The following is a 25,973-nucleotide window of genomic DNA, read 5'->3' as shown; positions in this document are numbered from 1 at the left end:
AAGGACATCCTAATGGTCCTGGATACTGACATGGTTACTGAGAAGGATATCCTAATGGTTACTGAGAAGGATATCCTAATGGTTACTGAGAAGGATATCCTAATGGTTACTGAGAAGGACATCCTAATGGTTACTGAGAAGGACATCCTAATGGTTACTGAGAAGGACATCCTAATGGTCCTGGATACTGACATTGTTACTGAGAAGACATCCTAATGGTTACTGAGAAGGACATCCTAATGTCCCTGGATACTGACATGGTTACTGAGAAGGACATCATAATAGTTACTGAGAAGGACATTCTAATGGTTACTGAGAAGGACATCATAATGGTAACTGAGAAAAACATCCTAATGGCCCTGGATACTGACATGGTTACTGAGAAGGACATCCTAATGGTTACTGAGAAGGATATCCTAATGGTTGCTGAGAAGCACATGCTAATGGTTACTGAGAAGGAAATTCCAATGACCCTGGATACTGACATGGTTACTGAGAAGGACATCCTAATGGTTACTGAGAAGAACATCATAATGGTTACTGAGAAGGACATCCCAATGACCCTGGATACTGACATGGTTACTGAGAAAGACATCCTAATGGTTACTGAGAAGGACATCCCAATGACCCTGGATACTGACATGGTTACTGAGAAGGGCATCCTAATGACCCTGGATACTGACATGATTACTGAGAAAGACATCCTAATGGTTACTGAGAAGGACATGCTAAGGACCCTGGATACTGACATGGTTACTGAGAAGGACATCCTAATGGTTTCTGAGAAAGGCATGCTAATGGTTACTGAGAAGGACATGCTAATGGTTACTGAGAAAGATATCCTAATGGCTAATGAGAAGGACATCCTAATGACCCTGTATACTGACATGGTTACTGAGAAGGACATCCTAATGGTTACTGAGAAGGACATCCTAATGACCCTGGATACTGACATGGTTACTGAGAAGGACATCCTAATTTTTTATTTTTATTTTTTTTTATTTTACCTTTATTTAACCAGGCAAGTCAGTTAAGAACAAATTCTTATTTTCAATGACGGCCTAGGAACAGTGGGTTAACTGCCTGTTCAGGGGCAGAACGACAGATTTGTACCTTGTCAGCTCGGGGGTTTGAACTTGCAACCTTTCGGTTACTAGTCCAACGCTCTAACCACTAGGCTACCCTGCCGCCCCTAATGGTTACTGAGAAGGACATCCTAATGGTTACTGAGAAGACATCCTAATGGTTACTGAGAAAGATATCCTAATGGTTACTGAAAAGGACATCCTAATGGTTACTGAGAAGGACATCCTAATGCTTACCGAGAAGGACATCCTAATGGTTATCGAGAAGGACATCCTAAGGGTTACCGAGAAGGACATCCTAATGGTTACTGAGAAGGACATCCTAATGGTTACTGAGAAGGACATCCTAATGGTTACTGAGAAGGACATCCTAATGGTTACTGAGAAGGACATCCTAATTGTTACTGAGAAGGACATCCTAATGGTCCTGGATACTGACGTGGTTACTGAGAAGGACATCATATTGGTTACTGAGAAGACATCCTAATGGTTACTGAGAAGGACATCCTAATTGTTACTGAGAAGGACATCCTAATGGTCCTGGATACTGACGTGGTTACTGAGAAGGACATCATATTGGTTACTGAGAAGACATCATAATGGTTACTGAAAAGGACATCCTAATGGTTACTGAGAAAGACATCCTACTGACCGTGGATATTGACATGGTTACTGAGAAGGTTATCCTAATGGTTACTGAGAAGGACATCATAATGGTAACTGAGAAAAACATCCTAATGGCCCTGGATACTGACATGGTTACTGAGAAGGACATCCTAATGGTTACTGAGAAGGATATCCTAATGGTTGCTGAGAAGCACATGCTAATGGTTACTGAGAAGGAAATTCCAATGACCCTGGATACTGACATGGTTACTGAGAAGGACATCCTAATGGTTACTGAGAAGAACATCATAATGGTTACTGAGAAGGACATCCCAATGACCCTGGATACTGACATGGTTACTGAGAAAGACATCCTAATGGTTACTGAGAAGGACATCCCAATGACCCTGGATACTGACATGGTTACTGAGAAGGGCATCCTAATGGTTACTGAGAAGGACATGCTAAGGACCCTGGATACTGACATGGTTACTGAGAAGGACATCCTAATGGTTTCTGAGAAAGGCATGCTAATGGTTACTGAGAAGGACATGCTAATGGTTACTGAGAAAGATATCCTAATGGCTAATGAGAAGGACATCCTAATGACCCTGTATACTGACATGGTTACTGAGAAGGACATCCTAATGGTTACTGAGAAGGACATCCTAATGACCCTGGATACTGACATGGTTACTGAGAAGGACATCCTAATGGTTACTGAGAAGGACATCCTAATGGTTACTGAGAAGACATCCTAATGGTTACTGAGAAATATATCCTAATGGTTACTGAAAAGGACATCCTAATGGTTACTGAGAAAGATATCCTAATGGCTAATGAGAAGGACATCCTAATGACCCTGTATACTGACATGGTTACTGAGAAGGACATCCTAATGGTTACTGAGAAGGACATCCTAATGACCCTGGATACTGACATGGTTACTGAGAAGGACATCCTAATGGTTACTGAGAAGGACATCCTAATGGTTACTGAGAAGACATCCTAATGGTTACTGAGAAAGATATCCTAATGGTTACTGAAAAGGACATCCTAATGGTTACTGAGAAGGACATCCTAATGCTTACCGAGAAGGACATCCTAATGGTTATCGAGAAGGACATCCTAATGGTTACCGAGAAGGACATCCTAATGGTTACTGAGAAGGACATCCTAATGGTTACTGAGAAGGACATCCTAATGGTTACTGAGAAGGACATCCTAATGGTTACTGAGAAGGACATCCTAATTGTTACTGAGAAGGACATCCTAATGGTCCTGGATACTGACGTGGTTACTGAGAAGGACATCATATTGGTTACTGAGAAGACATCCTAATGGTTACTGAGAAGGACATCCTAATTGTTACTGAGAAGGACATCCTAATGGTCCTGGATACTGACGTGGTTACTGAGAAGGACATCATATTGGTTACTGAGAAGACATCATAATGGTTACTGAAAAGGACATCCTAATGGTTACTGAGAAAGACATCCTACTGACCGTGGATATTGACATGGTTACTGAGAAGGTTATCCTAATGGTTACTGAGAAGGACATCCTAATGGTCCTGGATACTGACATGGTTACTGAGAAGGACATCCTAATGACCATGGATACTGACGTGGTTAACCTGGATACTGACATAGGTCTTCAGACAATGCAATCTCAACCACACTGCACACTGCCCTAACCCATCTGGACAAGAGGAATACCTATGTGAGAATGCTGTTCATCGACTACAGCTCAGCATTTAACACCATAATACCCTCCAAACTCGTCATCAAGCTCGAGACCCTGCCCTGTGCAACTGGGTACTGGACTTCCTGATGGGCCGCCCACAGGTGGTGAGGGTAGGTAACAACATCTCCACCCCGCTGATCCTCAACACTGGGGCGTTCTGGCGCACCCCAGGCGTTGTGGGGTGCGTTCTGAGCCCTCTCCTGTACTCCCTGTTCACCCACGACTGCGTGGCCACGCACGCCTCCAACTCAATCATCAAGTTTGCGGACGACACAACAGTGGTAGGCTTGATTACCAACAACGACGAGACGGCCTACAGGGAGGAGGTGAGGGCCCTCGGAGTGTGGTGTCAGGAAAATAACCTCACACTCAACGTCAACAAAACTAAGAAGATGATTGTGGACTTCAGGAAACAGCAGAGGGAACTCCCCCCTATCCACATCGATGGAACAGTAGTGGAGAGGGTAGTACGTTTTAAGTTCCTCGGCGTACACATCACAGACAAACTGAATTGGTCCACCCACACAGACAGCATCGTGAAGAAGGCGCAGCAGCGCCTCTTCAACCTCAGGAGACTGAAGAAATTTGGCTTGTCACCAAAGGCACTCACAAACTTCTACAGATGCACAATCGAGAGCATCCTGTCGGGCTGTATCACCGCCTGGTACGGCAACTGCTCCGCCCACAACCGTAAGGCTCTCCAGAGGGTAGTGAGGTCTGCACAACACATCACCGGGGGCAAACTACCTGCCCTCCAGGACACCTACACCACCCGATGTCACAGGAAGGCCATAAAGATCATCAACGACAACAACCACCCGAGCCACTGCCTGTTCACCCCGCTATCATCCAGAAGGCGAGGTCAGTACAGGTGCATCAAAGCTGGGACCGAGAGACTGAAAAACAGCTTCTATCTCAAGGCCATCAGACTGTTAAACAGCCACCACTAACATTGAGTGGCTGCTGCCAACACACTGACTCAACTCCAGCCACTTTAATAATTGGAATTGATGTCAAATATATCACTAGCCACTTTAAACAATGCAACTTAATATAATGTTTACATACCCTACATTATTTATCATATGTATACGTATATACTGTACTCTATATCATCTACTGCATCTTTATGTAATACATGTATCACTAGCCACTTTAAACTATGCCACTTTGTTTACATACTCATCTCATATGTATATACTGTACTCGATACCATCTACTGCATCTTGCCTATGCCGCTCTGTACCATCACTCATTCATATATCTTTATGTACATATTCTTTATCCCTTTACACTTGTGTGTTTAAGGTAGTAGTTTTGGAACTGAGAAGGTCATCCTAATGGTTACTGAGGAGGACATCCTAATGACCCGGGATACTGACATGGTTACTGAGAAGACATTAGGCATCATTATTTCTGAGTTTTGTATCGCGCCTGGCAGGTTGAAATATGATTGTCATGTGTTTGTTTGATGGGCGCTGTCCTCAGATAATCGCATGGTTTGCTTTCGCCGTAAATCCTTTTTGAAATCTGACACGTTGGCTAGATTAAAAGAAGTTAAGCTTGAATTTGGTGCATTGCTATTGTGAATGTATGAAAGTTAAGTATTTCTAATAATTTTTTTGAATTTCGCGCTCTGCAATTTCACCGGATGTTGTCGAAACATTCCGCTAGCGGAACCCCTAGCCATAACAGGTTTGAACCTTTTCTTTCCTAGGGACCCCCTGCCAGGCAAACTTGCAAGCTAGGGACCCCCTCCCAGGCAAACCGGCGACCCAGGGACCCCCTCCCAGGTGACCCAGGGACCCCCATCGTACGTTAGCAAAATAATGTGCATACACAGGTCTTGTCTTATCAGGTGAACGTTAATGGCAAGGAGAAGTAATCACATTTTTAAATGAATAGATTTGATATATTTTTTATTATTTTGGCCTTGGAATAGGAAGTATAAGCTCTAATATAGCCTATTAGCTAAAAGGTAACTCCAAACACATTTTCACTAAGCTGCAGCTGTTTAGCTGGTTAAACAAAGGTTGGCAAAAATGTCCAATTCAAGAGAACTTTCCAGCATGTTATGTCACGAACCGGCTCGTAGCCCGTAACAAAGAGTGAGACAACGTGGAGATAAGGAATAACAAAAATATATTTATTAATTAAAGTAAACTATATACAATTAACAATGGTGTAGTCAGGAATCAGTAGTGTGAGTGGTTGTTTGCATAGATGGTGATAATGAGAGGTGTTTTTGAGGTGCCAAAACGAACAAGCCACAAAATTCCATAACCAAAAAATAACAGTGTCTGCGTGGAGAGACTCTCCTCAATTAATGGGAAAGGTGCATTTATCCCCGGGACACACCGAAACCCAGGTGTGTACCATTTTGCTGCCTGCCTTCCCGGTTCCGCCCACCGACATCCTATTAAGGAAAACAAGAGCAAAGAGAGAGAATTCGGCAGAGTGGGAGGGTCGTCACAGATACTCCAGGGAGTGTAATAGGCCCCAAAATAGGCCTTCACATTTTCTCAATATTAGGAGCTGAGAAATAAGTTGACATCTATTAGTAACAATATATTCTCCTCTTTTCTACTGTAGGTATGTCATTCAAAATGTGTTTATTCTTTATTCTGTTGCTAGCGATATTCATAAAAACATTTGAAATATTTTTAAGGACCCACTGCAATACCTTGGGGCCGTGGACTCCCGGTTGAATACCCCTGGTTTACAGTATCTTACATCTAATGAGGAAATAGGTTTGATTAAGTAATCTTATGGACTTAATCAAGTGGCTCATTGATGTGAAGATCACTCGTGACACCAGGGAGGTTGTTCAGGCTGGTTAATGAGTTGAATTAATCCATTTGAATGAAGTGTCAAAGCCCAGTGAAAAGGAACACACGCTTTGGTCCTGGAACACACTATGCTATAGTAAACTCTACTATGTCACTTTATACTTTTGCTCAGGGAGAGGCACCAAAGACGCACTGCTCAGCTGGTGTTTCTCGAGATATAAACACTCTGCTCTGTTGCTTTCATGTTGGAAAAACCTCCGCTTGGGCGTTGAAGTAGTTGAGTAGTTTCGCTTGGTACTTGATATTGACTGTGCTATTCCATATTCCCTCCCTCCCTCCCCTGCAGGTGGTGTGCATTGCCAGTCTGAAGTACGACCGCTCCTACAGCTGGATGGTGCTGTGGTGCTCCATCGCCCAGTCCATCCTGCTGCCCATGTTCCCGTGGGCGTGTGACCGCTACCGCACAGACGTGCGTATGGTCTGGGAAAAGTGCGTGGCCATCATGTCTAACGATGATGTAGACGAAGGTGAAAAGGAGGAGGTTCCTTCTGTCCACCATCTACCTCATCCACCCCCAGCTATATTGACTTAATAACATGATGGGGTGACAGTTCCAGGGAAGGGGGGGGGGGGGGGGGGGCAAGGGGTATAAGTTATGGTAGAGGTCTGGAAGCCTGGTCTTGGAAAACTGGTCTAGGACCTGTGGTTTGATGCCCTATGGCCTCAGACGTTTGATTGTGAGCGGGGGATCAAGGTAGAGGTCTGCAATCCCGGCACTATCTTAGCTTGGGCCTTGGCTGATTCATGAATGGATGATTTGAGAGGCATCTGTGAATTGAGTGAGAATCATCTCACCTAGGCACTCCTGGAATTCATCTCCAGATATAAAACTTGATTTGAATTCTGAAGGCCTATGGTGACATTCCTTTGGAATAGAACTGTATGGATAGAGCTTCTCAACAAGAAGCTTATTTGATTGTAGATCAACTTAACCTGAAATAAGCAGGCCTAGAAGGTTCTCCAGGAGCAGGGTTGAAGAGATCTTGTTTTGGGGAGGGATGTCTTGTCAGCTTACAACCCTAGATTTGATTCAGTAGGCCTATATATCATTTTACTTTAATGTGGTCATATCTAGCCATCCAGGCGTCCTTATGCGATTGGATATGTGGTCTAATTTATCATGTGACCCTGTTTCTCAGAGTAGAGAGGAAGTGACCAAACAAAAGTGTCTGTAGAAAGGACTTATAGCAGTCCCTCCAGGATTTCACAATTTTTTTGTTGTTGATTTCTACGGCAAAAAATGCTTGATTTTGCAGCAGCTTTTCTGAAATTCTGCGATACATTTTGCGATGTTTTTTTTCTCACGTTAATTTCATATAAAGCAATAAAAAGTCATATGTGCTCAGTTTTAGGATGATTTTAAGCAGAATACATAATACAAAAACATTTAAACATCTAAAGTGCTCAATTCTGTTTATTTTCCTGAACAAACAACTCTCTCATAATTCACTCACAGATTCACACACATACACACACACCTCTCCATCAGACTTGGGGCTTGGTATCAACACGAGATGTACAGTACCTCCCATTCCCACTCACACAGACCTCTCCTCTCCACCAGGCTTGGGGCTTGCTATCAACACGAGATGCACCTCCCATTCCCACATCTCTCCTCTCCATCAGGCTTGGGGCTTTGCTATCAACACGAGATGCACCTCCCATTCCCACTCACACAGACCTCTCCTCTCCATCAGGCTTGGGGCTTGCTATCAACACGAGATGCACCTCCCGTTCCCACACACTCTCCTCTCCATCAGGCTTTGGGCTTGCTATCAACACGAGATGCACCTCCCGTTCCCACACACTCTCCTCTCCATCAGGCTTGGGGCTTGCTATCAACATGAGATGCAACTCCCAGTCCCACACACACACACCTCTCCTCTCCATCAGGCTTGTGGCTTGCTATCAACACGAGATGCACCTCCCATTCCCACTCACACTCTCTTTCTCAAAAACCCCCAAATAGATTCAAAGTTGATCAATTGCTTTCCATTTGAGGATCAATATTTATTTTGCATAAGTTGTCTTCAAAATACTTTAGATTGTGATTTTTGTCTGAAAGGGTCGTAAGGGAGAGAATAACATAAAACATAAAAATGGTGTATTGTGGTTGATATGTACTTTAAAAACAGTATTACCATTTTTAAAAATCCAGAAAGATTGTGCTTTTGTGATCTGTATTAAGTTTTACAGAGAGTTTAAACCGGCAAAGTTGACAAATTGCACTCCGTGCTTTGAGCAGCGCTCTCCATAGACAAACTGGGGAGAGCAGAGTGTTGACCACCCTACTAAAGCCAAGGTTAGCGGAGTAAAAGTTGGAGTAAAACGCCACTCACCTTGATTCTTTCAGTGCTTGCCACAGTCTTCCCTGCTACCACTTCAGTCATGGTGATCTGGCATTCTCATATGCTTTGCTGATTGGAAGTGACTGTTGATTGTCGACCTTCTCTTGTTTCCAAAGACATTTGGAAATAGTTTTGCATGGTCTTTAGCTGTTATTTTTGTTGGGAAATGAGATTGTTGATGGCAGTACAATGAACAGAAATCAATCACCCATCATCTTCACACGTGAATACGCTGAAAATCGATTGGGCCATTTTCCATGGTAACAGTGCAGTAATTGGTCAAAATTACAAACCCGTTTTCGATTGGACCCTTTTATGCACTAAAAGTGCAGGGTTTGGTAAAAAAATTGCGATCTCTCGCATAATATGCTCTGATTGGTTGATTTTGCATTGAATTATGCGATCGAAGAATTGCGGAATCCTTGAGGGACTGTTATAGCCACGTCTTGTGGTTTCATTCTTTGGGGGCTCATTTGAAAGGACCAAATTTATCGGACTGTTGCAGTGGCATAAACGTTGGAAGATATTGCTGGAAAAGCACATACTTTCCCCGTAGCATTTGACTTTGTTTCACTTGAAAGCATTCAAACTGTGAAGTCTTCCCTGGCCTAGAACACAAGACGCAGAGATAAAGAGAGGCTTTATGAAGAACCAAACTGATGCTGGAGGAATATACCTAGAGCCAAAAGCGCATGACATTTCAGCACGATGGTCATATTTCCCCATCCTTTGAGATGCTACATCCATCTTTCTTGTAAATTTAGGCAGACATGATTTACACAAATACAAGCTCCTCAACGAACAACTATCTCAAGTTAGGATTCGGCCCAATATCCTTGTATGAGTGGAAACAAATACTGCTGAAGGACGTATAGTCTTTTATAAATGCACAAAACTGTTCCTGTCCATATAGGCAGTAGGCGTACGTAGCGACAATAAGCAGTAACACCACAACCAATCCCTTTCACACTTCCCTCAAATTATGCAAATGATAGTCATTTGGTCTGTCAAAAGTACAAGTGATCCAAAGGATACATTTTAACTGATTAACTTTAAAGTTAGGTCACATAATAAACGTAGTAGCCCCCATAGATTGTTAATGGTGGATTCGGTTAATTAACATGGACCAGAAAAAAAACTATTCTATATTGATGTGAACTATTCTGTACTGATATCAGAATAATAATAAGTAACTGAAAAATCTTCAATGTTACAAACATGCTAATTGAAATGAACCCTGTGAAATAACTTTCCTTTTCTTACAATGTAATTGTTTAAACTCAACTTGATATCTTCCCTCTCCACTCTTTCTAACCCCCAAACCTATTGATATCTCCCCTCTCCACTCTTTCTAACCCCCAAACATATTGAGATCTCCCCTCTCCACTCTTTTTAACCCCCAAACCTATTGATATCTTCCCTCTCCACTCTTTCTAACCCCCAAACCTATTGATATCTCCACTCTCTAGTCTTTCTAACCCCCAAACCTATTGATATCTCCCCTATCCACTCTTTCTAACCCCCAAACCTATTGATATCTCCACTCTCCACTCTTTCTAACCCCCAAACCTATTGATATCTCCACTCTCCACTCTTTCTAACCCCCAAACCTATTGATATCTCCACTCTTTCTAACCCCCAAACCTATTGATATCTCCACTCTCCACTCTTTCTAACCCTCAAACCTATTGATATCTCCCCTCTCCACTCTTTCTAACCCCCAAACCTATTGATATCTCAACTCTCCACTCTTTCTAACCCCCAAACCTATTGATATCTCCCCACTCCACTCTTTCTAACCCCCAAACCTATTGATATCTCCCCTCTCCACTCTTTCTAACCCCCAAACCTATTGATATCTCCCCTCTCCACTCTTTCTAACCCCCAAACCTATTGATATCTCCCCTCTCCACTCTTTCTAACCCCCAAACATATTGATATCTCCCCTCTCCACTCTTTCTAACCCCCAAACCTATTGATATCTTCCCTTTCTAGATGTCCATCCCTGTTGATTGTTTCGCATGAGGCAAAAAACAAAACATAACCATAGGACAGTATTTTTTTGTGTGATTTTAATGTTGCCAGTTCTCCTCTCTTTTTCTAGAGGGCTTGCCTTGTATATCACAATACAGTTTTATGTTTACAGTATAAGGGTTGTTTCTTGATTCTCAAGCTACTGATTTGCGTGCTACGCTGCCTGTGCAAACAGCCTCCATCCTACCAGCCAACATTTGCCTCAAGATCAGCATTTTACACCGATCTCCAATTGAATCTAATTTGAATTCTTGTTTTGATCCTAAATCTGCTTGACATGTTATACAGTATGTCAAATGATTACTCAAAAACACTCCTTTGATTTGTTGTGTTATGGTTCTCATAATAAGCCCCAGTGCTTAAACGATTAATAGCACTTTCTAGACAGGGTCTCTGAATTTGGAAGCAGTTGTTTTATGTTTTTCTAGTTGAGAAAGGGCCACAGTCATGATTTTCAGTCTGATTATTTTCAAATGCACTGTTCAGCATTAGGAAATTTTTGCCATCTTGCTGCAGAGATAATTTAGTCACGATCTAGACCATAATGAACCACTGAATGTTAAGTTCCCTGTTATTCACAACACTTCAGACTATTCCAAGTTCAGAACAATATCCGACAAACTTGAACAAAAGTAGAGATTTGTGATTGCCACAAAGACAAATAAAGTTAACCAGGAAAGTTGTGCAGATTTCTGGCAATAATAAACCTATAATATATTTTTTAAATGTTCTGTGACATAGTCTGAAGCGATCTGAATAAAAAAAATATATAACACTTAATGGTTCATACTGGAATTATTATTTTATACAAAAAAAATATTAACTTACAAATATCTTTAAGGCTCCAAGTGCAAGAAAGTCTCGAGGGCTTGAGGGCTACAGCGACTCCTTTTTGAATAGGAACTCCAAATCTCCCTGTGGACCCCCCACCCCCCCGAAAGATATTGTTTCTCTTATTTATCCGTTTTGTCTGTCTGTGTATTTCGAGTATGTTGTTCTTTAATGCTGACACGTATGCTTTTCTGCGTTTTGCAGAAAACAGCCAAGATGGAGGAAGTCATGCAGACTTAATATATGACCGACCATATGACTATAGCTCCGTGGCTGATATCATGACGGTAGACCATATTGTCATATTCCAATTCTCAACCGTAGAAAGGGGGGTCCTACAAGGGTATCCATTGCAACGACAGGAAGATAACATGCAGTATTTGCAGTTATATTGCCATTCATTTATTTTAACTTCACATTTCTATCTTAGTCTTGTTTGATCTTGCTGGAATCATTTTACATTTTGAGAGATATTTTCTATCCAGACATGACATTTAAAAGTAAAAAAGCAACAATCTGGCTGTTTGGCAAATATGACCATCAGTAGTTTTGTCACGTTCTTAGTTCTTTTGTTATGTCTTTGTTTTAGTATGGTCAGGGCGTGAGTTGGGTGGGCAGTCTATGTTCGTTTTTTTAGGTTGTGTTTATGTGTTTGGCCTGGTATGGTTCTCAGAGGCAGGTGTCGTTTGTTGTCTCTGATTGAGAATCATACTGAGGTAGCCTTTTCCCACCTGTGTGGGGTGGGTGATTATTTTCAGTTTTATTGTTTTTGTTCAGTGTTCAGTATTCTTATTAAAACAATATGGACACACTGTGCATTGGTCCTCCTCTTCTTCCACCCACGACGAGCGTTACAGAATCACCCACCAACCAAGGACCAAGCAGCGTGGTATCGGGCAGCAGCGATCTCCGGACTCGTGGACATGGGAGGAGATTTTGGACGGAAAGGGACCCTGGGCACAGGCTGGGGAATATCGCCGCACCAAGGCAGAGATGGAGGCAGCGAAAGCTGAGCGGCGGCGATATGAGGAGGCAGCACGGAAGCGCGACAGGCACGAGAGGCAGCCCCCACATTTTTTTGGGGGGGGGAGGCACACGGGGAGTGTGGCAGAGTCAGGTTGGAGACCTAAGCCCACTCCTCGTGCTTACCGAAAGAAGCACAGTACTGGTCAAGCACCGTGTTATGCGGTCAAGTGTACGGTGTCACCAGTACGAACTCATAGCCCGGTGCGCGAAAGGCCAGCCCCCCGCAAGTGCCATGCGAGAGTGGGCATCCAGCCAGGGCGTGTTGTGCCAGCCCAGCGTGTTTGGTCTCTGATACGCCGCTTCGGCCCAGGGTATCCTGGGCCGGCGCTGCATGCTGTGTCTCCGGGGCGCTGGGAGGGTGCAGTGCGTCCTATGCCTGCGCTCCACCCGTGCCGGGCGAATGTGGTTATGGAGCCTAAGGGAGAGGTGCGAGTGGTATGCACCAGATCGCCAGTGCTCACCCACAGCCCGGTTCAACCTGTGCCTGCACTCTGGATGGTCCGGGCTAAAATGGTGATCGAGCCGGGAGGTGTGGTGCCAACGCTGCACACCAGGGCTCCAGTGCTCCCCCATGGCCCGGTCCAACCGGTGCCTCCTCCAAGCACCAGGCCTCCTGTAGGTCTCCCCACCAGGCTGTCTCGCTGTCTCCTTCCTCCAGGTGCTCCCTCCTGTCCAGCGCTGCCAGAGTCTCCCGTCTGTCCTGAGCTGCCAGAGTCGCCCGCCTGTCCTGAGCTGCCAGAGTCGCCCGTCTGTCCTGAGCTGCCAGAGTCGCCCGTCTGTCCTGAGCTGCCAGAGTCGCCCGTCTGTCCTGAGCTGCCAGAGCCGCCCGTCTGTCCTGAGCTGCCAGAGTCGCCCGTCTGTCCTGAGCTGCCAGAGTCGCCCGTCTGTCCTGAGCTGCCAGAGTCGCCCGTCTGTCCTGAGCTGCCAAAGCCGCCCGTCTGTCCTGTGCTGCCAGAGTCGCCCGTCTGTCCTGAGCTGCCAGAGCCGCCCGTCTGTCCTGAGCTGCCAGAGCCGCCTGTCTGTCAGGAGCTGACAGAGCCGCCCGTCAGTCAGGAGCTGCCAGAGTCGCCCGTCAGTCAGGAGCTGCCAGAGTCGCCCGTCTGTATGAGCTGCCAGAACCGCCCGTCTGTCCTGAGCTGCAACCTCTTAATCATAGTATCACAAGTTAAACATATACTGTAAAACTAATTAAAAAAAAAAAAATTACAAAAAAAAAAAATTACTAAAATTAATAGCCCAGGCTTAAATCACTGAACACAACAGGTGCTTATTAGAGACAGGCTTCTAAGGAATAATGTACTTAGATTGTACTTATTTGCTGAAATGTGTTCCGTTGCCCGGCTATTAAAAGTGACTATTTGAGACTCAGCGATTCATTTCAGTTTTACAGTAGTATGAGGCTGATGCTGACTTCCAATATCATTGACTGAACAACTCTGCTAAAACAATGCAAATATGTGCAAAATAGTTGCTCATGCTACTTCGACCTTTTGACTATTGACTCCTTTGTGACTCCTATTGAGTCCTTTTAGACTCCTATTGAGTCCTTTTTGACTCCTATTGAGTCCTTTTTGACTCCTATTGAGTCCTTTTTGACTCCAGACTCAAAGCAAGTCAGTTGTAGAGCTGTGAAATGCTCCACTTTGACTCCTATTTGGACTCCAGACTCAAAGCAAGTCAGTTGTAGAGCTGTGAAATGCTCCTATTTGACTCCTATTGAGCACTATTGACTCCACACTTAAAGCAAGTCAGTTGTGGAGCTGTGAAATGCTCCTATTTGACTCCTATTTGGACTCCAGACTCAAAGCAAGTCAGTTGTAAGAGCTGTGAAATGCTCCTCTTCGACTCCTATTTGACTCCCAGCTGCCTCGTGGGAGTGGCGGAGAAAACTACGAGGAGGAGGATTTGTGTTGATTCAGCAGCGACGAGGTCATCAACTTTATTGACGAGACCCCGCTGCCCAGCCCATGAAGAGCCCTCGCCGCACCACCACCATCTCCCTAATCCCGGACATCTCTGAGCCGCACATCATCTTGTCCTCGCATTTCCCACTCACCGACTTTGAGCATGAGCCCCAGGCCCTGCGGTGCCTCTCGGAGCATGGCAGGAGCTGTAGCCGGGTAGGGCCGCTGGACGGCTTGCACAGGATGGGCTGTTGTAGTGGGGAAAGCTCTGGGATGTGCTGTTCAGGTAAAGGTTCTCTCCGTGAACACCGGCGGGAAAGGAAGCGCCAAGGCGAACTGGTCCCCCCTACGGACTGGGGAGCACTCATCTCATAGGCCTAGCAGGACAGGAGCCCACAGGCCTGGGCCCTGCTGGGGGGCCCACAAACACCTGACTACGGGAGAGAATAAAGGAACACAAATAGTTTTCTAAACTCACCTTCTGCATCGCCCTCAGGATATTTCACATTTCACTCTAATAGGAGTGAAGAAAGTTAATATTATTATTATTACACAGCCATGACATTGGGGTAGTTGAAAGATTTCATACGGGTATATCCTAAATAATTGTTGTTTTTATTCAACCACCCTATAATCCCAAAGCTAGGACTTTGATATTATTGGCTTTGTACACATCATGACTTGCCTACCTTTGCTTTACAACCTGATAGGCTAGACAACATAGCAACTTTGAAAGAGGCTGTGCAATTCCTGGGAGACACATTGGTTTTTACTACACCCTTACTAACACCTCCTTCATATTCCACTCTTTTGTTTTAGATTCAATGATGTCCTTTTGAAATTGGTATTTTTCATTTCAGATTTAGTACAAGATGTTATCTCGTGGGTGCATGTCTTTCAAATCACTTTTGGAGACATTTGAAAAGAGATGAGAAGTAAATGCCAAAACTGTCCATGTTAATTTTTGTTGTGGTTATGACAAGTCTCTTTGATGGATGATCATTTGCTAGATTTTTGGTTACAATTAACAAAGAAGAGTGGGAATGTTTTCAGGAAATATACAAGATGTTATTCATTAAGGAAACCCTCTGACATTGTATTGTGGCCTGCCTACCATTAACATATCCTATACTGACAAACAAAGAGATTGCCTCACAAATGTTCTACGTGGTTGTGTAAGATGAATCTCTATCATGCCGTCCCTTAGACACTTTGGAAAAGCTAACTCGGTGTGGAGTGAATGTGACATGTACATAACGAAAGTTACAGGTACAGTGCATTCGGAAAGTATTCAGACCCCTTCCCCTTTTACACATTTTGTTACATTACAGCCTTATTCTAAAATTGATTAAATAAATAAAAATCCTCATCAATCTACGCACAATACCCCATAATGACAAAATGTATATAAAATAAATAACAGTATTCAGACCTTTTTCTATTAGATTTGAAATTGAGCTCATATACATCCTGTTTCCATTGACCATCCTTGAGATGTTTCTACAACTTGATTGGAGTCCACCTGGGGGTAAATTCAATTGATTGGACATGATTTGGTAAGGCACACACCTGTCTATATAAGGTCCCACAGTTGACAGTGCATGTCAGAGCAAAAACCAAGCCATGAGGTCGAAGGAATTGTCTGTAGAGCTCCGACACAGGATAGTTTCGAAGCACATGGGGGGAAGGGTACCAACAAGTGTCTGCAGCATTGAAGGTCCCCAATAAGTCAGTGGCCTCCATCATTCTTAAATGAAGAAGTTTGGAACCACCAAGACTCTTCCAAGAGCTGTCCATCTGGCCAAACTGAGCAATCGAGGGAGAAGGTCCTTGGTCAAGGAGGTGACCAAAGGCCCGATGGTCACTCTAACAGAGCTCCAGAGTTCTTCTGTGGAGATGGGCCGCAGCACTACCTTTATGGTACAATGGCTAGATGGATGCCACTCCCGAGCCAGCTTGGAGTTTGCCAAAAGGCACCTAAAGAACTCTCAGACCATGAGAAACAAGATCCAACTCTTTGGCCTGAATGCCAAGCGTCACATCTGGAGGAAACCTGGCACCATCCCTACGATGAAGCAAGGTGGTGGCAGCATCATGCTGTAGGGATGTTTTTCAGCGGCAGGGACTGGGAGAATACTCAGCATCGAGGAAAAGAGGATCGGAGCAAAGTACAGAGAGATCCTTAATGAAAACTTGTTCCAGGGAGCTCAGGACCTCCGACTGGGCGAAGTTTCACCTTCCAACATGACAATGACCCTAAGCACACAGCCAAGACAATGCAGGACTGGCTTCGAGTCTCTGAATGTTCTTGAGTGGCCCAGCCAAAGCCCGGGTTTGAAGCCGATCAAACATCTCTGGAGACTCCTGAAAATAGCTGTGCAGTGACGCTCCCCATCCAACCTGACAGAGCTTGAGAGGGATGGGAGTAACTCCCCAAATACAGGTGTACCAAGCATGTAGCGTCATACCCAAGAAGACTTGAGGCTGTAATTGCTGCCAAAGGTGCTTCAACAAAATACAGAGTAAAGGGTTTGAATACTTTGGTAAATTCAGTTATTTTTCATAAATTTGCCTACATTTCTAAAAACCTGTATTTGCTTTGTCATTATGGGATATTGTGTGTAGATTTAAAAAATATATATTTTATAGCACGGCTGTAACATAACAAAATGTGGAAAAAGTCAAGGGGTCTGAATACTTTCCAAATGCACTGTATTACACAGTTGACCTACATCAGGAAACAAACATTTTATGCATGGCATATCTCATTGCAAAGTTAGGTTTCAGTTTATCTAAAAACTCAGACATCATGGGAGTGCTTATGACTGAATATACAGTGGCAAGAAAAAGTATGTGAACCCGTTAGAATTACAGGGATTTCTGCATAAATTGGTCTGGAAATTTGATCTGATCTTCATCTAGGTCACAACAATAGACATAGACAGTCTGCTTAAAACTAATAACACACAAACAATTATAATTTTCATGTCTTTATTGAACACACCGTGTAAACATTCACAATGCAGGGTGGGAAAAGTATGTGAACACTTGGATTTACTAACTGGTTGACCCTCTTTTGGCAGCAATAACCTCAACCAAACATGTTCTGTAGTTGCAGATCAGAGCTGTACAATGGTCAGGAGGAATTTTGGACCATTCCTCTTTACAAAACTGTTTCAGTTCCACAATTTTCTTGGGATGTCTGGTGTGAACCGCTCTCTTGAGGTCATGCCACAGCATCTCAATCGGGCTGAGGTCAGGACTGACTGGGCCACTCCAGAAGGTGTATTTTCTTCTGTTCAAGCCATTCTGTTGTTGATTTCCTTCTATCTTTTGGGTTGTTGTCCTGTTGAATCACTTAACTTCTGTTGACCTTCAATTGGCGGACAGATAGCCTTACAAAATGTCTTGATAAACTTGGGAATTCATTTTTCCTTTGATGATAGCAAGCTGTCCAGCTCTGAGGCAGCAAAGCAGCCCCAAACCATGATGCTCCCTCCACCATAGTTTACAGTTGGGATGAAGTTTTTATGTTGGTGTGCTGTGAATATTTTGCCAGTAGGTGCTCTTTTGCAAACTTCAGACGTGCAGCAATGTTTTTTATGGACAGTGTTTTACATATCGTAGACTCGTTAACAGAGATGTTAGCATCTTCCAGAGAATTCTGTAAGTCTTTAGCTGAAACACTAGGATTCTTCTTAACCTCATTGAGCATTCTGCGCTGTGCTGCAATCGTCTTTGCAGGACGGCCACTCCTAGGGAGAGTAGCAACAGTGCTGACATTTCTCCATTTATAGACAATTTGTCTTACCCCTGGACTGGCTTTTAGAGATACTTTGGTAACCTTTTCCAGCATTATGCAAGGCAACAATTCTTAATCTTAGGTCTTCTGAGATCTCTTTTGTTCGAGGCATGGTTCACATCACGCAATGCTTCTTGTGAATAACAAACTCAAATGTTGTGTTATTTTATGGGGCAGGGAAGCTCTAACCAAAATCTTCAATCTCGTCTCATTGATTCGACTCCAGGTTAGTTGACTCCTGACACCAATTAGATTTTGGAGAAGTCCTTAGCCTAGGGATTCACATACCTTTTCCAACCTACACTGTGAATGTTTAAATGATGTATTCAGTATAGACAAGAAAATACAATAATTTGTGTTATTAGTTTAAGCACACTGTCTATTGTTGTGAAGATCAGATCAAATTGTATGTCAAAACTATGCAGAAATCCAGGTAATTCCAAAGGGCTCACATACTTTTTCTTGAAACTGTAGTTGAGCAGTGTAAGGAAATTTAGCATTATGTTTGTCCTTTATCCCTCCTCTTTAGTCCCAAATTATCTTAATTCAATTGATTTGAAAAAACAAACATCTAAAACGAACTCATCAAGCATTTTTGCTAGATACATGTTGGCTTTCTTGTGGCAGAGAAAAGCAACTATCCCCTCTGTAAGCTCACATAGGCTGTTCTCTTGAGAGCGTTTTTTGTTGTTGTCCAGTACCTGTAAAGGATGCAATTTAGGAAACATATTTTTGCAACATTGGTTCTCACAGGGTTAAGGGCTTAAGTTCAAATCTGTAGTGCTGAAGATCCGCGCTGTTGCACGATTGAAATTTAAAGGCAATGTTCTCGGAGACTGCATTCATGTTAAAAGCTGCATATGTTAGCTTAATCGGAAATTACCTTTAAATTGCAATTGCGCTATGTGGAGGATCTTCAGCACTACGGATTGAATCAAGCCCTTTAGTAACATCCCTGACACTGATTTTTAGCAGTGGTTAAAGTTTGCTCAAGTTGTAGTGGCTGTTTAAAGTACAGAACATTGGATTACAGTTACTCCTGCCCCATAGACTACTACCAGAGTGATGAACCACTTCATAGCATATAAAATACTGAACTTCCCCTTTAACAAAGTAAGTGGACAAATAAGTTGAAACAAACTGCAGTGTTAAGTGATGAAACATTTCAAATTGCATATGCCAGATCCTTGCAACATGAGGCCGTGCTGAAACTAGAAGTGATGGCAGCGGATGAATGGCACGACAATGTGCCTTAGGATCTCGTCACAATGCATTCAATTGCCATCGATAAAATGAAGCTGTGTTCGTTGTCCTCAGTTAGAAAAATGGACCATCTCAAACAGCTAAACCAAATGGAAAGTCTTGGGATTTACAAACTACAGGCCAGTAAGTACCCTGGTTTAAATGGAGATACGGATTTCTCACCTTACCTGTAGGGTCGTGAGAGGTCCCTTTGCTGTCATCTAGTGGACATATTGCTCACTTTATTGCCCTCAGCTGTGTTTAGACTGCTGTGGTCCATGTTTTCTGTGATCTAGTGTATTATAAACTAGATGGCTCTCTTATTCTTACCACTTTTCCCAGTCATATTCAAGACTGGAACTACTTTTCTAGGGGGTCTGATGCTTCTAGCCCTGATTTGCATTTTGATGGTTCTGCAGCCGAAACACGTATGAGTTTTTAACAATTTTTTTTCCATTGAACATGTCATGAAGGCATTTTAATTCATTATATGAAGAGTGCCTTGGTCCTCCTTTCTTTTTGATGACCAACTTACCGCTTTTACCAAAGAGCACCTTCTGTCTACAAAAACCTACTATGGTGTACGTTAGCAGCGCTTCCCTTCCTTCTAAATTTCTAAATTGGTTGTCTGTAGTATATGCCTCCCCATACCATGACCCCACCGCCACCATGGGGCACTCTGTTCACAACATTGACATCAGCAAACCGCTCACTCACAATGCCCTACACATGGTCTGCGGTTTTGAGGCCAGTTGGAGATACTGCCAAATTCACTAAAAGGACATTGGATGTGGCTTATGGTAGAGAAACGTGTATTAAATTATCTGTCAACAGCTCTGGTAGACATTCTTGCAGTCAGCATGCCAATTGCATGCTCCCTCAAAACATGACACATCTGAGCATATTTTAGATTGGCCTTTTATTTTCCCCTGCACAAGATGCACCTGTGTAATGATCGTGTAACCACTCCAGCCCATGACCTCCACATCCGGTTTCTTCACCTACGGGATGGTCTGAGACCAGCCACCTGGACAGCTGATAAAGCTGCACAAACTGAAATTCTGCACAAACTGTCACAGTCTCAGGAGAGCTCATTTACCTGACTGCAGATCGGCGTAGTAACCGACTTCAGTGGGCAAATGCTCACCTTCAATTGCCACTTACATTCTGGAGAAGTGTGCTCTTCACGGATGAATCACAGTTTCAACTATACTGGGTAGATGGCAGACAACATGTATGGCGTCATGTGGGCAAGCAGTTTGCTGATGCCAACATTGTGAACAGAGTGCCCCATGATGGCGGTGAGACTATGGTATGGGCAGTGTGGTAAACCGTGGAGTGTTGGGTTGAGCGTGCAGAGATTGACACAGAGACCGGGAGGCTTTAGTCCGCAAAAACAACTTTACTAAGACAGAAAATAAACAAAGAAAATCACTGAGGCTCGGTCCTTCTCTCCTTTTGCTTGGTGTCAGTCTCTCCTCGTTCTCTCTCATGGTGTGCCACCGTGCTCCTTTTATTTGGCCTCCACGGCCGGTTGGCACTTTCCTCTAATTACCTCAACTGAGAGCTGTCTGTGTCGGGGTGCCCTGCTCACTTATTCCCAGCAGAGGGAGCCAACGTCGCCTCACATACCTCCCCTCTATTACCATCCCCAGGGGTAGACCTACTGGGATACCACAGCAGGCATCAGCTACAGACAACGAACACAATGGCATTTTATTGATGGCAATTTGAATGCAGCGATACCGTGACGAGATCCTGAATCCATTATCGTGCCATTCATCCACCACCATCACCTCATGTTTCAGCATGATAATGCACAGCCCCATGTTGCAAGGATCTGTACCCTATTCCAGGAAACTGAAAATATCCCAGTTCTTCCATGACCTGCATACTCACCAGACATGTCACATATTGAGTATGTTTGGGATGCTCTGGTTCGACCTGTGTACGACAGCATGCTCCAGATCCCGCCAATATCTAGCAACATCGCACAGCCATTAAAGTGGAGTGGGGCAACATTCCACAGTTTACATACACTCAATTGGTATTTGGTGGCATTGCTTTGAAATTGTTTAACTTGGGTCAAACATTTCAGGTAGCCTTCCACAAGGTTCCCACAATGAGTTGGGTGAATGTTGGCCCATTCCTCCTGACAGAGCTGGTGTAACTGAGTCAGGTTTGTAGGCCTCTTTGCTCGCACACGCTTTTTCAGTTCTGCCCACACATTTTCTATAGGATTGAGGTGAGTGCTTTGTGGATGGCCACTCCAATACCTTGACTTCGTTGTCCTTAATTAAGCCATTTTGCCACAATTTTGGAAATATGCTTGGGGTCATTGTCAATTGTGATACATTTCAGGCCACACTAGTTGCCTAGCGTTCTTAGCTATTTTTATTTATTTTTAAAACATTTATTTCACCTTTATTTAGCCAGGTAGGCTAGCTGAGAACAAGTTCTCATTTGCAACTGCGACCTGGCCATGATAAAGCATAGCAATTCGATACATACAATAACACAGAGTTACGCATGGAATTAACAAAACATAGAGTCAATAATAAAGTAGAAAAAGAAAACCAGAAGTCTATATATAGTGAGTGCAAATTAGGTAAGATAAGGGAGTTAAGGCAATAAATAGGCCATGGTGGCAAAGTAATTACAATATAGCAATTAAACACTGGAATGGAAGATGTGCAGAAGATGAATGTGCAAGTCGAAATACTGGGGTGCAAAGGAGCTTGAAAAATAAATAAATACAGTATGGGGATGAGGTAGCTAGATGGGCTGTTTACAGATGGGCTATGTACAGGTGCAGTGATCTGTGAGCTGCTCTGACAGCTGGTGCTTAAAGCTAGTGAGGGAGATATGAGTCTCCAGCTTCAGTGATTTTTGCAGTTCGTTCCAGTCATTGGCAGCAGAGAACAGGAAGGAAAGGTGACCAAAGAGGAATTGGCTTTGGGGGTGACCAGTGAGCTATACCTGCTGGAGCGCGTGCTACGAATGGGTGCTGCTATGGTGACCAGTGAGCTGAGATAAGGCGGGGCTTTACCTAGCATAGACTTGTAGATAACCTGTAGCCAGTGGGTTTGGGGATGAGTATGAAGCGAGGGCCAACCAATGAGAGCGTATAGGTTGCAGTGGTGGGTAGTATATGGGGCTTTGGTGACAAAATTGATGGCACTGTGATAGACTGCATCCAATTTCTTGAGTAGTGTTGGAGGCTATTTTATAGATGACATCGCCGAAGTCGAGGATCGGAAGGATGGTCAGTTTTACGAGGGTATGTTTGGCAGCATGAGTGAAGGATGCTTTGTTGTGATATAGGAAGCCGATTCTAGATTTAATTTTGGATTGGAGATGCTTAATGTGAGTCTGGAATGAGAGTTCACAGTCTAACCAGACACCTAGGTATTTGTAGTTGTCCACGTATTCTAAGTCAGAGCCGTCCAGAGTAGTGATGCTGGATGGGCGGGCAGATGCGGGCAGTGATCGATTGAGTAGCATGCATTTAGTTTTACTTGCGTTTAAGAGCAGTTGGAAGCCACGGAAGGAGAGTTGTATGGCATTGAAGCTCGTCTGGAGGTTAGTTAACACAGTGTCCAAAGAGGGGCCAGAAGTATACAGAATGGTGTTTGTATGCGTAGAGGTGAATCAGAGACACACCAGCAGCAAGAGCGACATCATTGATGCATACAGAGAATAGAGTCGGCCCGAGATTTGAACCCTGTGGCACCCCCATAGAGACTGCCAGAGGTCCGGACAACATGCCCTCCGATTTGACACACTGAACTCTTTCAGAGAAGTAGTTGGTAAACCAGGTGAGGCAATCATTTGAGAAACCTAGGTTGTCGAGTCTGCGAATAAGAATGTGGTGATTGACACAGTCGAAAGCCTTGGCCAGGTCGATGAATACGGCTGCACAGTAATGTCTCTTATCGATGGCGGTTATGATATCGTTTACGACCTTGAGCATGGCTGAGGTGCACCCATGACCAGCTCTGAACCTAGATTGCATAGCAGAGAAGGTACGGTGGGATTCGAAATGGTCGGTAATCTGTTTGTTAACTTGGCTTTCGAAGACCTTAGAAATACAGAGTAGGACAGATATAGGTCTGTAGCAGATTGGGTCTAGAGTGTCACCCCCTTTAAAGAGGGGGACGACCGCAGCAGCTTTCCAATCTTTGGGAATCTCAGGCGATACAAAAGAGAGGCTGAACAAGCTAGTAATAGGGGTTGCAACAATTTCGGCAGATAATTTTAGAAAGAGAGGGTCCAGATTGTCTAGCCCGGCTGATTTGTAGGGGTCCAGATTTTGCAGCTCTTTCAGAACATCAGTTGTCTGGATTTGGGTGAAGGAGAAATGGTGGGGGCTTGGGCGGGTTGCTGTGGAGGGTGCCTGGCAGTTGACCGGGGTAGGGCTAGCTAGGTGGTAAGCAATTAAAGTGGATTTATCGGTGGTAACAGTGTTTCCTAGCCTCAGAGCAGTGGGCAGCTGGGAGTAGGTGCTCTTATTCTCCATGGACTTTACAGTGTCCCAGAACTTTTTTGAGTTTGAACAACAGGATTCAAATTTCTGCTTGAAAAAGCTAGCCTTAGCTCTCCTAACCGCCTGTGTATATTTGTTCCTAACTTCCCTGAAAAGTTGCATATCACGGGGGATATTCGATGCTAATGCAGAACGCCACAGGATGTTTTTGTGCTGGTCAAGGGCAGCCAGGTCTGGAGTGAACCAAGCACTATATCTATTTCTAGTTCTAATTTCTTTTGAATGGGGCATGCTTATGTAATATGGTGAGGAAGGCACTTTTAAAGAATAACCAGGCATCCTCTACTGACGGGATGAGGTCAATGTCATTCCAGGATACCCCGGCCAGGTCGATTAGAAAGGCCTGCTCGCAGAAGTGTTTTAGTTTGATAGTGATGAGGGGTGGTCGTTTGGTCGCAGACCCATTACGGATGCAGGCAATGAGGCAGTGATCGCTGCAATCTTGATTGAAAACAGCAGAGGTGTATTTGGAGGGCGAGTTAGTTAGATGATATCTATGAGGGTGTCCGTGTTTACGGATTTGGGGTTGTACCTGGTAGGTTCATTGATAATTTGTGTGAGGTTGAGGGCATCAAGCTTAGATTGTAGAATGGCTGGGGTGTTAAGCATGTCCCAGTTTAGGTCATCTAGTAGCATGAGCTCAGAAGATAGATGGGGGGCAATCAATTCACATATGGTGTTGAGGGCACAGCTGGGGGCAGAGGGTGGTCTATAGCAAGCAGCAACAGTGAGAGACTTTTTTCTGGAAAGGTGAATTTTTAGAAGTAGAAGCTCAAATTGTTTGTTCTGTATGCACACAGTGCAAGGCACCTAGACATCTGCCCAGAGGGAGATTACAACCCCTTCCAGTTCCACAACGACCGTGGTCACACCTATCGGTGGATTTCGTGACGGATCTTCCCCTGTCGCGGGGTAACCACGATCCTGGTCGTTGGGATCGGTTTTGGTCGGTTGGGATCGGTTTTCTAAGTTCTGCCGTCTCCTTCCTTTGCCCGGTCTCCCTACGGCTCTACAAACTGCGGAGGCCCTGTTCACCCACGTATTCCGGCACTACGGGGTGCCTGAGGATATAGTTTCTGATCGGGGTCCCCAATTCACGTCTAGAGTCTAGAAGGCGTTTATGGAACGCCTGGGGTCTCGGTCAGCCTTACCTCAGGTTTCCACCCCGAGAGTAACGGGCAGGTGGAAAGAGTCAACCAGGATGTGGGTAGGTTTCTGCGGTCCTATTGCCAGGACCGGCCGGGGGAGTGGGCGGTTTAAATCCCCTGGGCGGAGATGGCCCAAAACTCCCTCCGCCACTCCTCTACCAACCTATCACCGTTTCAGCGTGTGCTGGGTTATCAGCCGGTCCTGGCACAATGGCATCAGAGCCAGATCGAGGCTCCTGCGGTGGATGAATGGTTTCGGCACTCGGAGGAGACATGGAACGCTGCCCATGTGCGGCTACAACGGCCCGGAGGCAAAAGGCGAGTGCCGACCGCCACGGCAGTGAGGCCCCGGTGTATGCACCGGGGGATCGGGTCTGGCTCTCGACCCTTCACCTGCCCCTTCACCTGCCCTGCCGGAAGCTGGGTCCGCGGTTTGTGGGGCCATTTAAAGTCATGACGAGACTGAACGAGGTTTGTTATAGGTTACAACTCCCTCCTGATTACTGTATTAACTCCTCGTTTCATGTGTCTCTCCTCAGGCCGGTGGTGGCTGGTCTGCTCCAGCAGTCTGAGGTGCGGGAGGTTCCTCCGCCCCCTCTGGACATCGAGGGAGTCCTGGCGTGTACCGTACGAGCCATCATGGACTCAAGGCGACGGGCGAGGGGCCTTCAGTACCTCGTGGAGTGGGAGGGGTACGGCCCGGAGGAGAGATGCTGGGTACCCGGTGGAGGACATCCTAGATCCTTGCTACAGGAGTTTCACCGTCTCCACCCGGTATCCAAACCATTGATGGAGAAGTAAAGAGG

General features: G+C 44.6%; 1 protein-coding gene across 1 annotated transcript; it reads left to right on the top strand.

Annotated features, from left to right (window-relative positions):
• The first annotated feature begins 3,144 nt into the window (after nucleotides 1–3,144).
• LOC149976662 (uncharacterized) lies at nucleotides 3,145–14,439 on the top strand. The gene is made up of 5 exons (XM_090201596.1): nucleotides 3,145–3,225; nucleotides 6,573–6,753; nucleotides 11,704–11,786; nucleotides 12,277–13,140; nucleotides 14,389–14,439. The coding sequence occupies exons 1-5, from the start codon at nucleotides 3,145–3,147 to the stop codon at nucleotides 14,437–14,439; spliced, it is 1,260 nt and encodes a 419-aa protein (XP_090057722.1).
• The last annotated feature ends 11,534 nt before the right edge of the window (nucleotides 14,440–25,973 follow it).

Source organism: Oncorhynchus mykiss, chromosome 16 (genome assembly GCF_057628025.1).
Source record: "Oncorhynchus mykiss isolate SJ-2025 chromosome 16, ASM5762802v1, whole genome shotgun sequence".
Classification (NCBI taxonomy): Eukaryota; Metazoa; Chordata; class Actinopteri; order Salmoniformes; family Salmonidae; genus Oncorhynchus; species Oncorhynchus mykiss.
The sequence above is the reverse complement of the archived record's forward strand: the minus strand, read 5'-3'. Positions and strand labels throughout refer to the sequence as shown.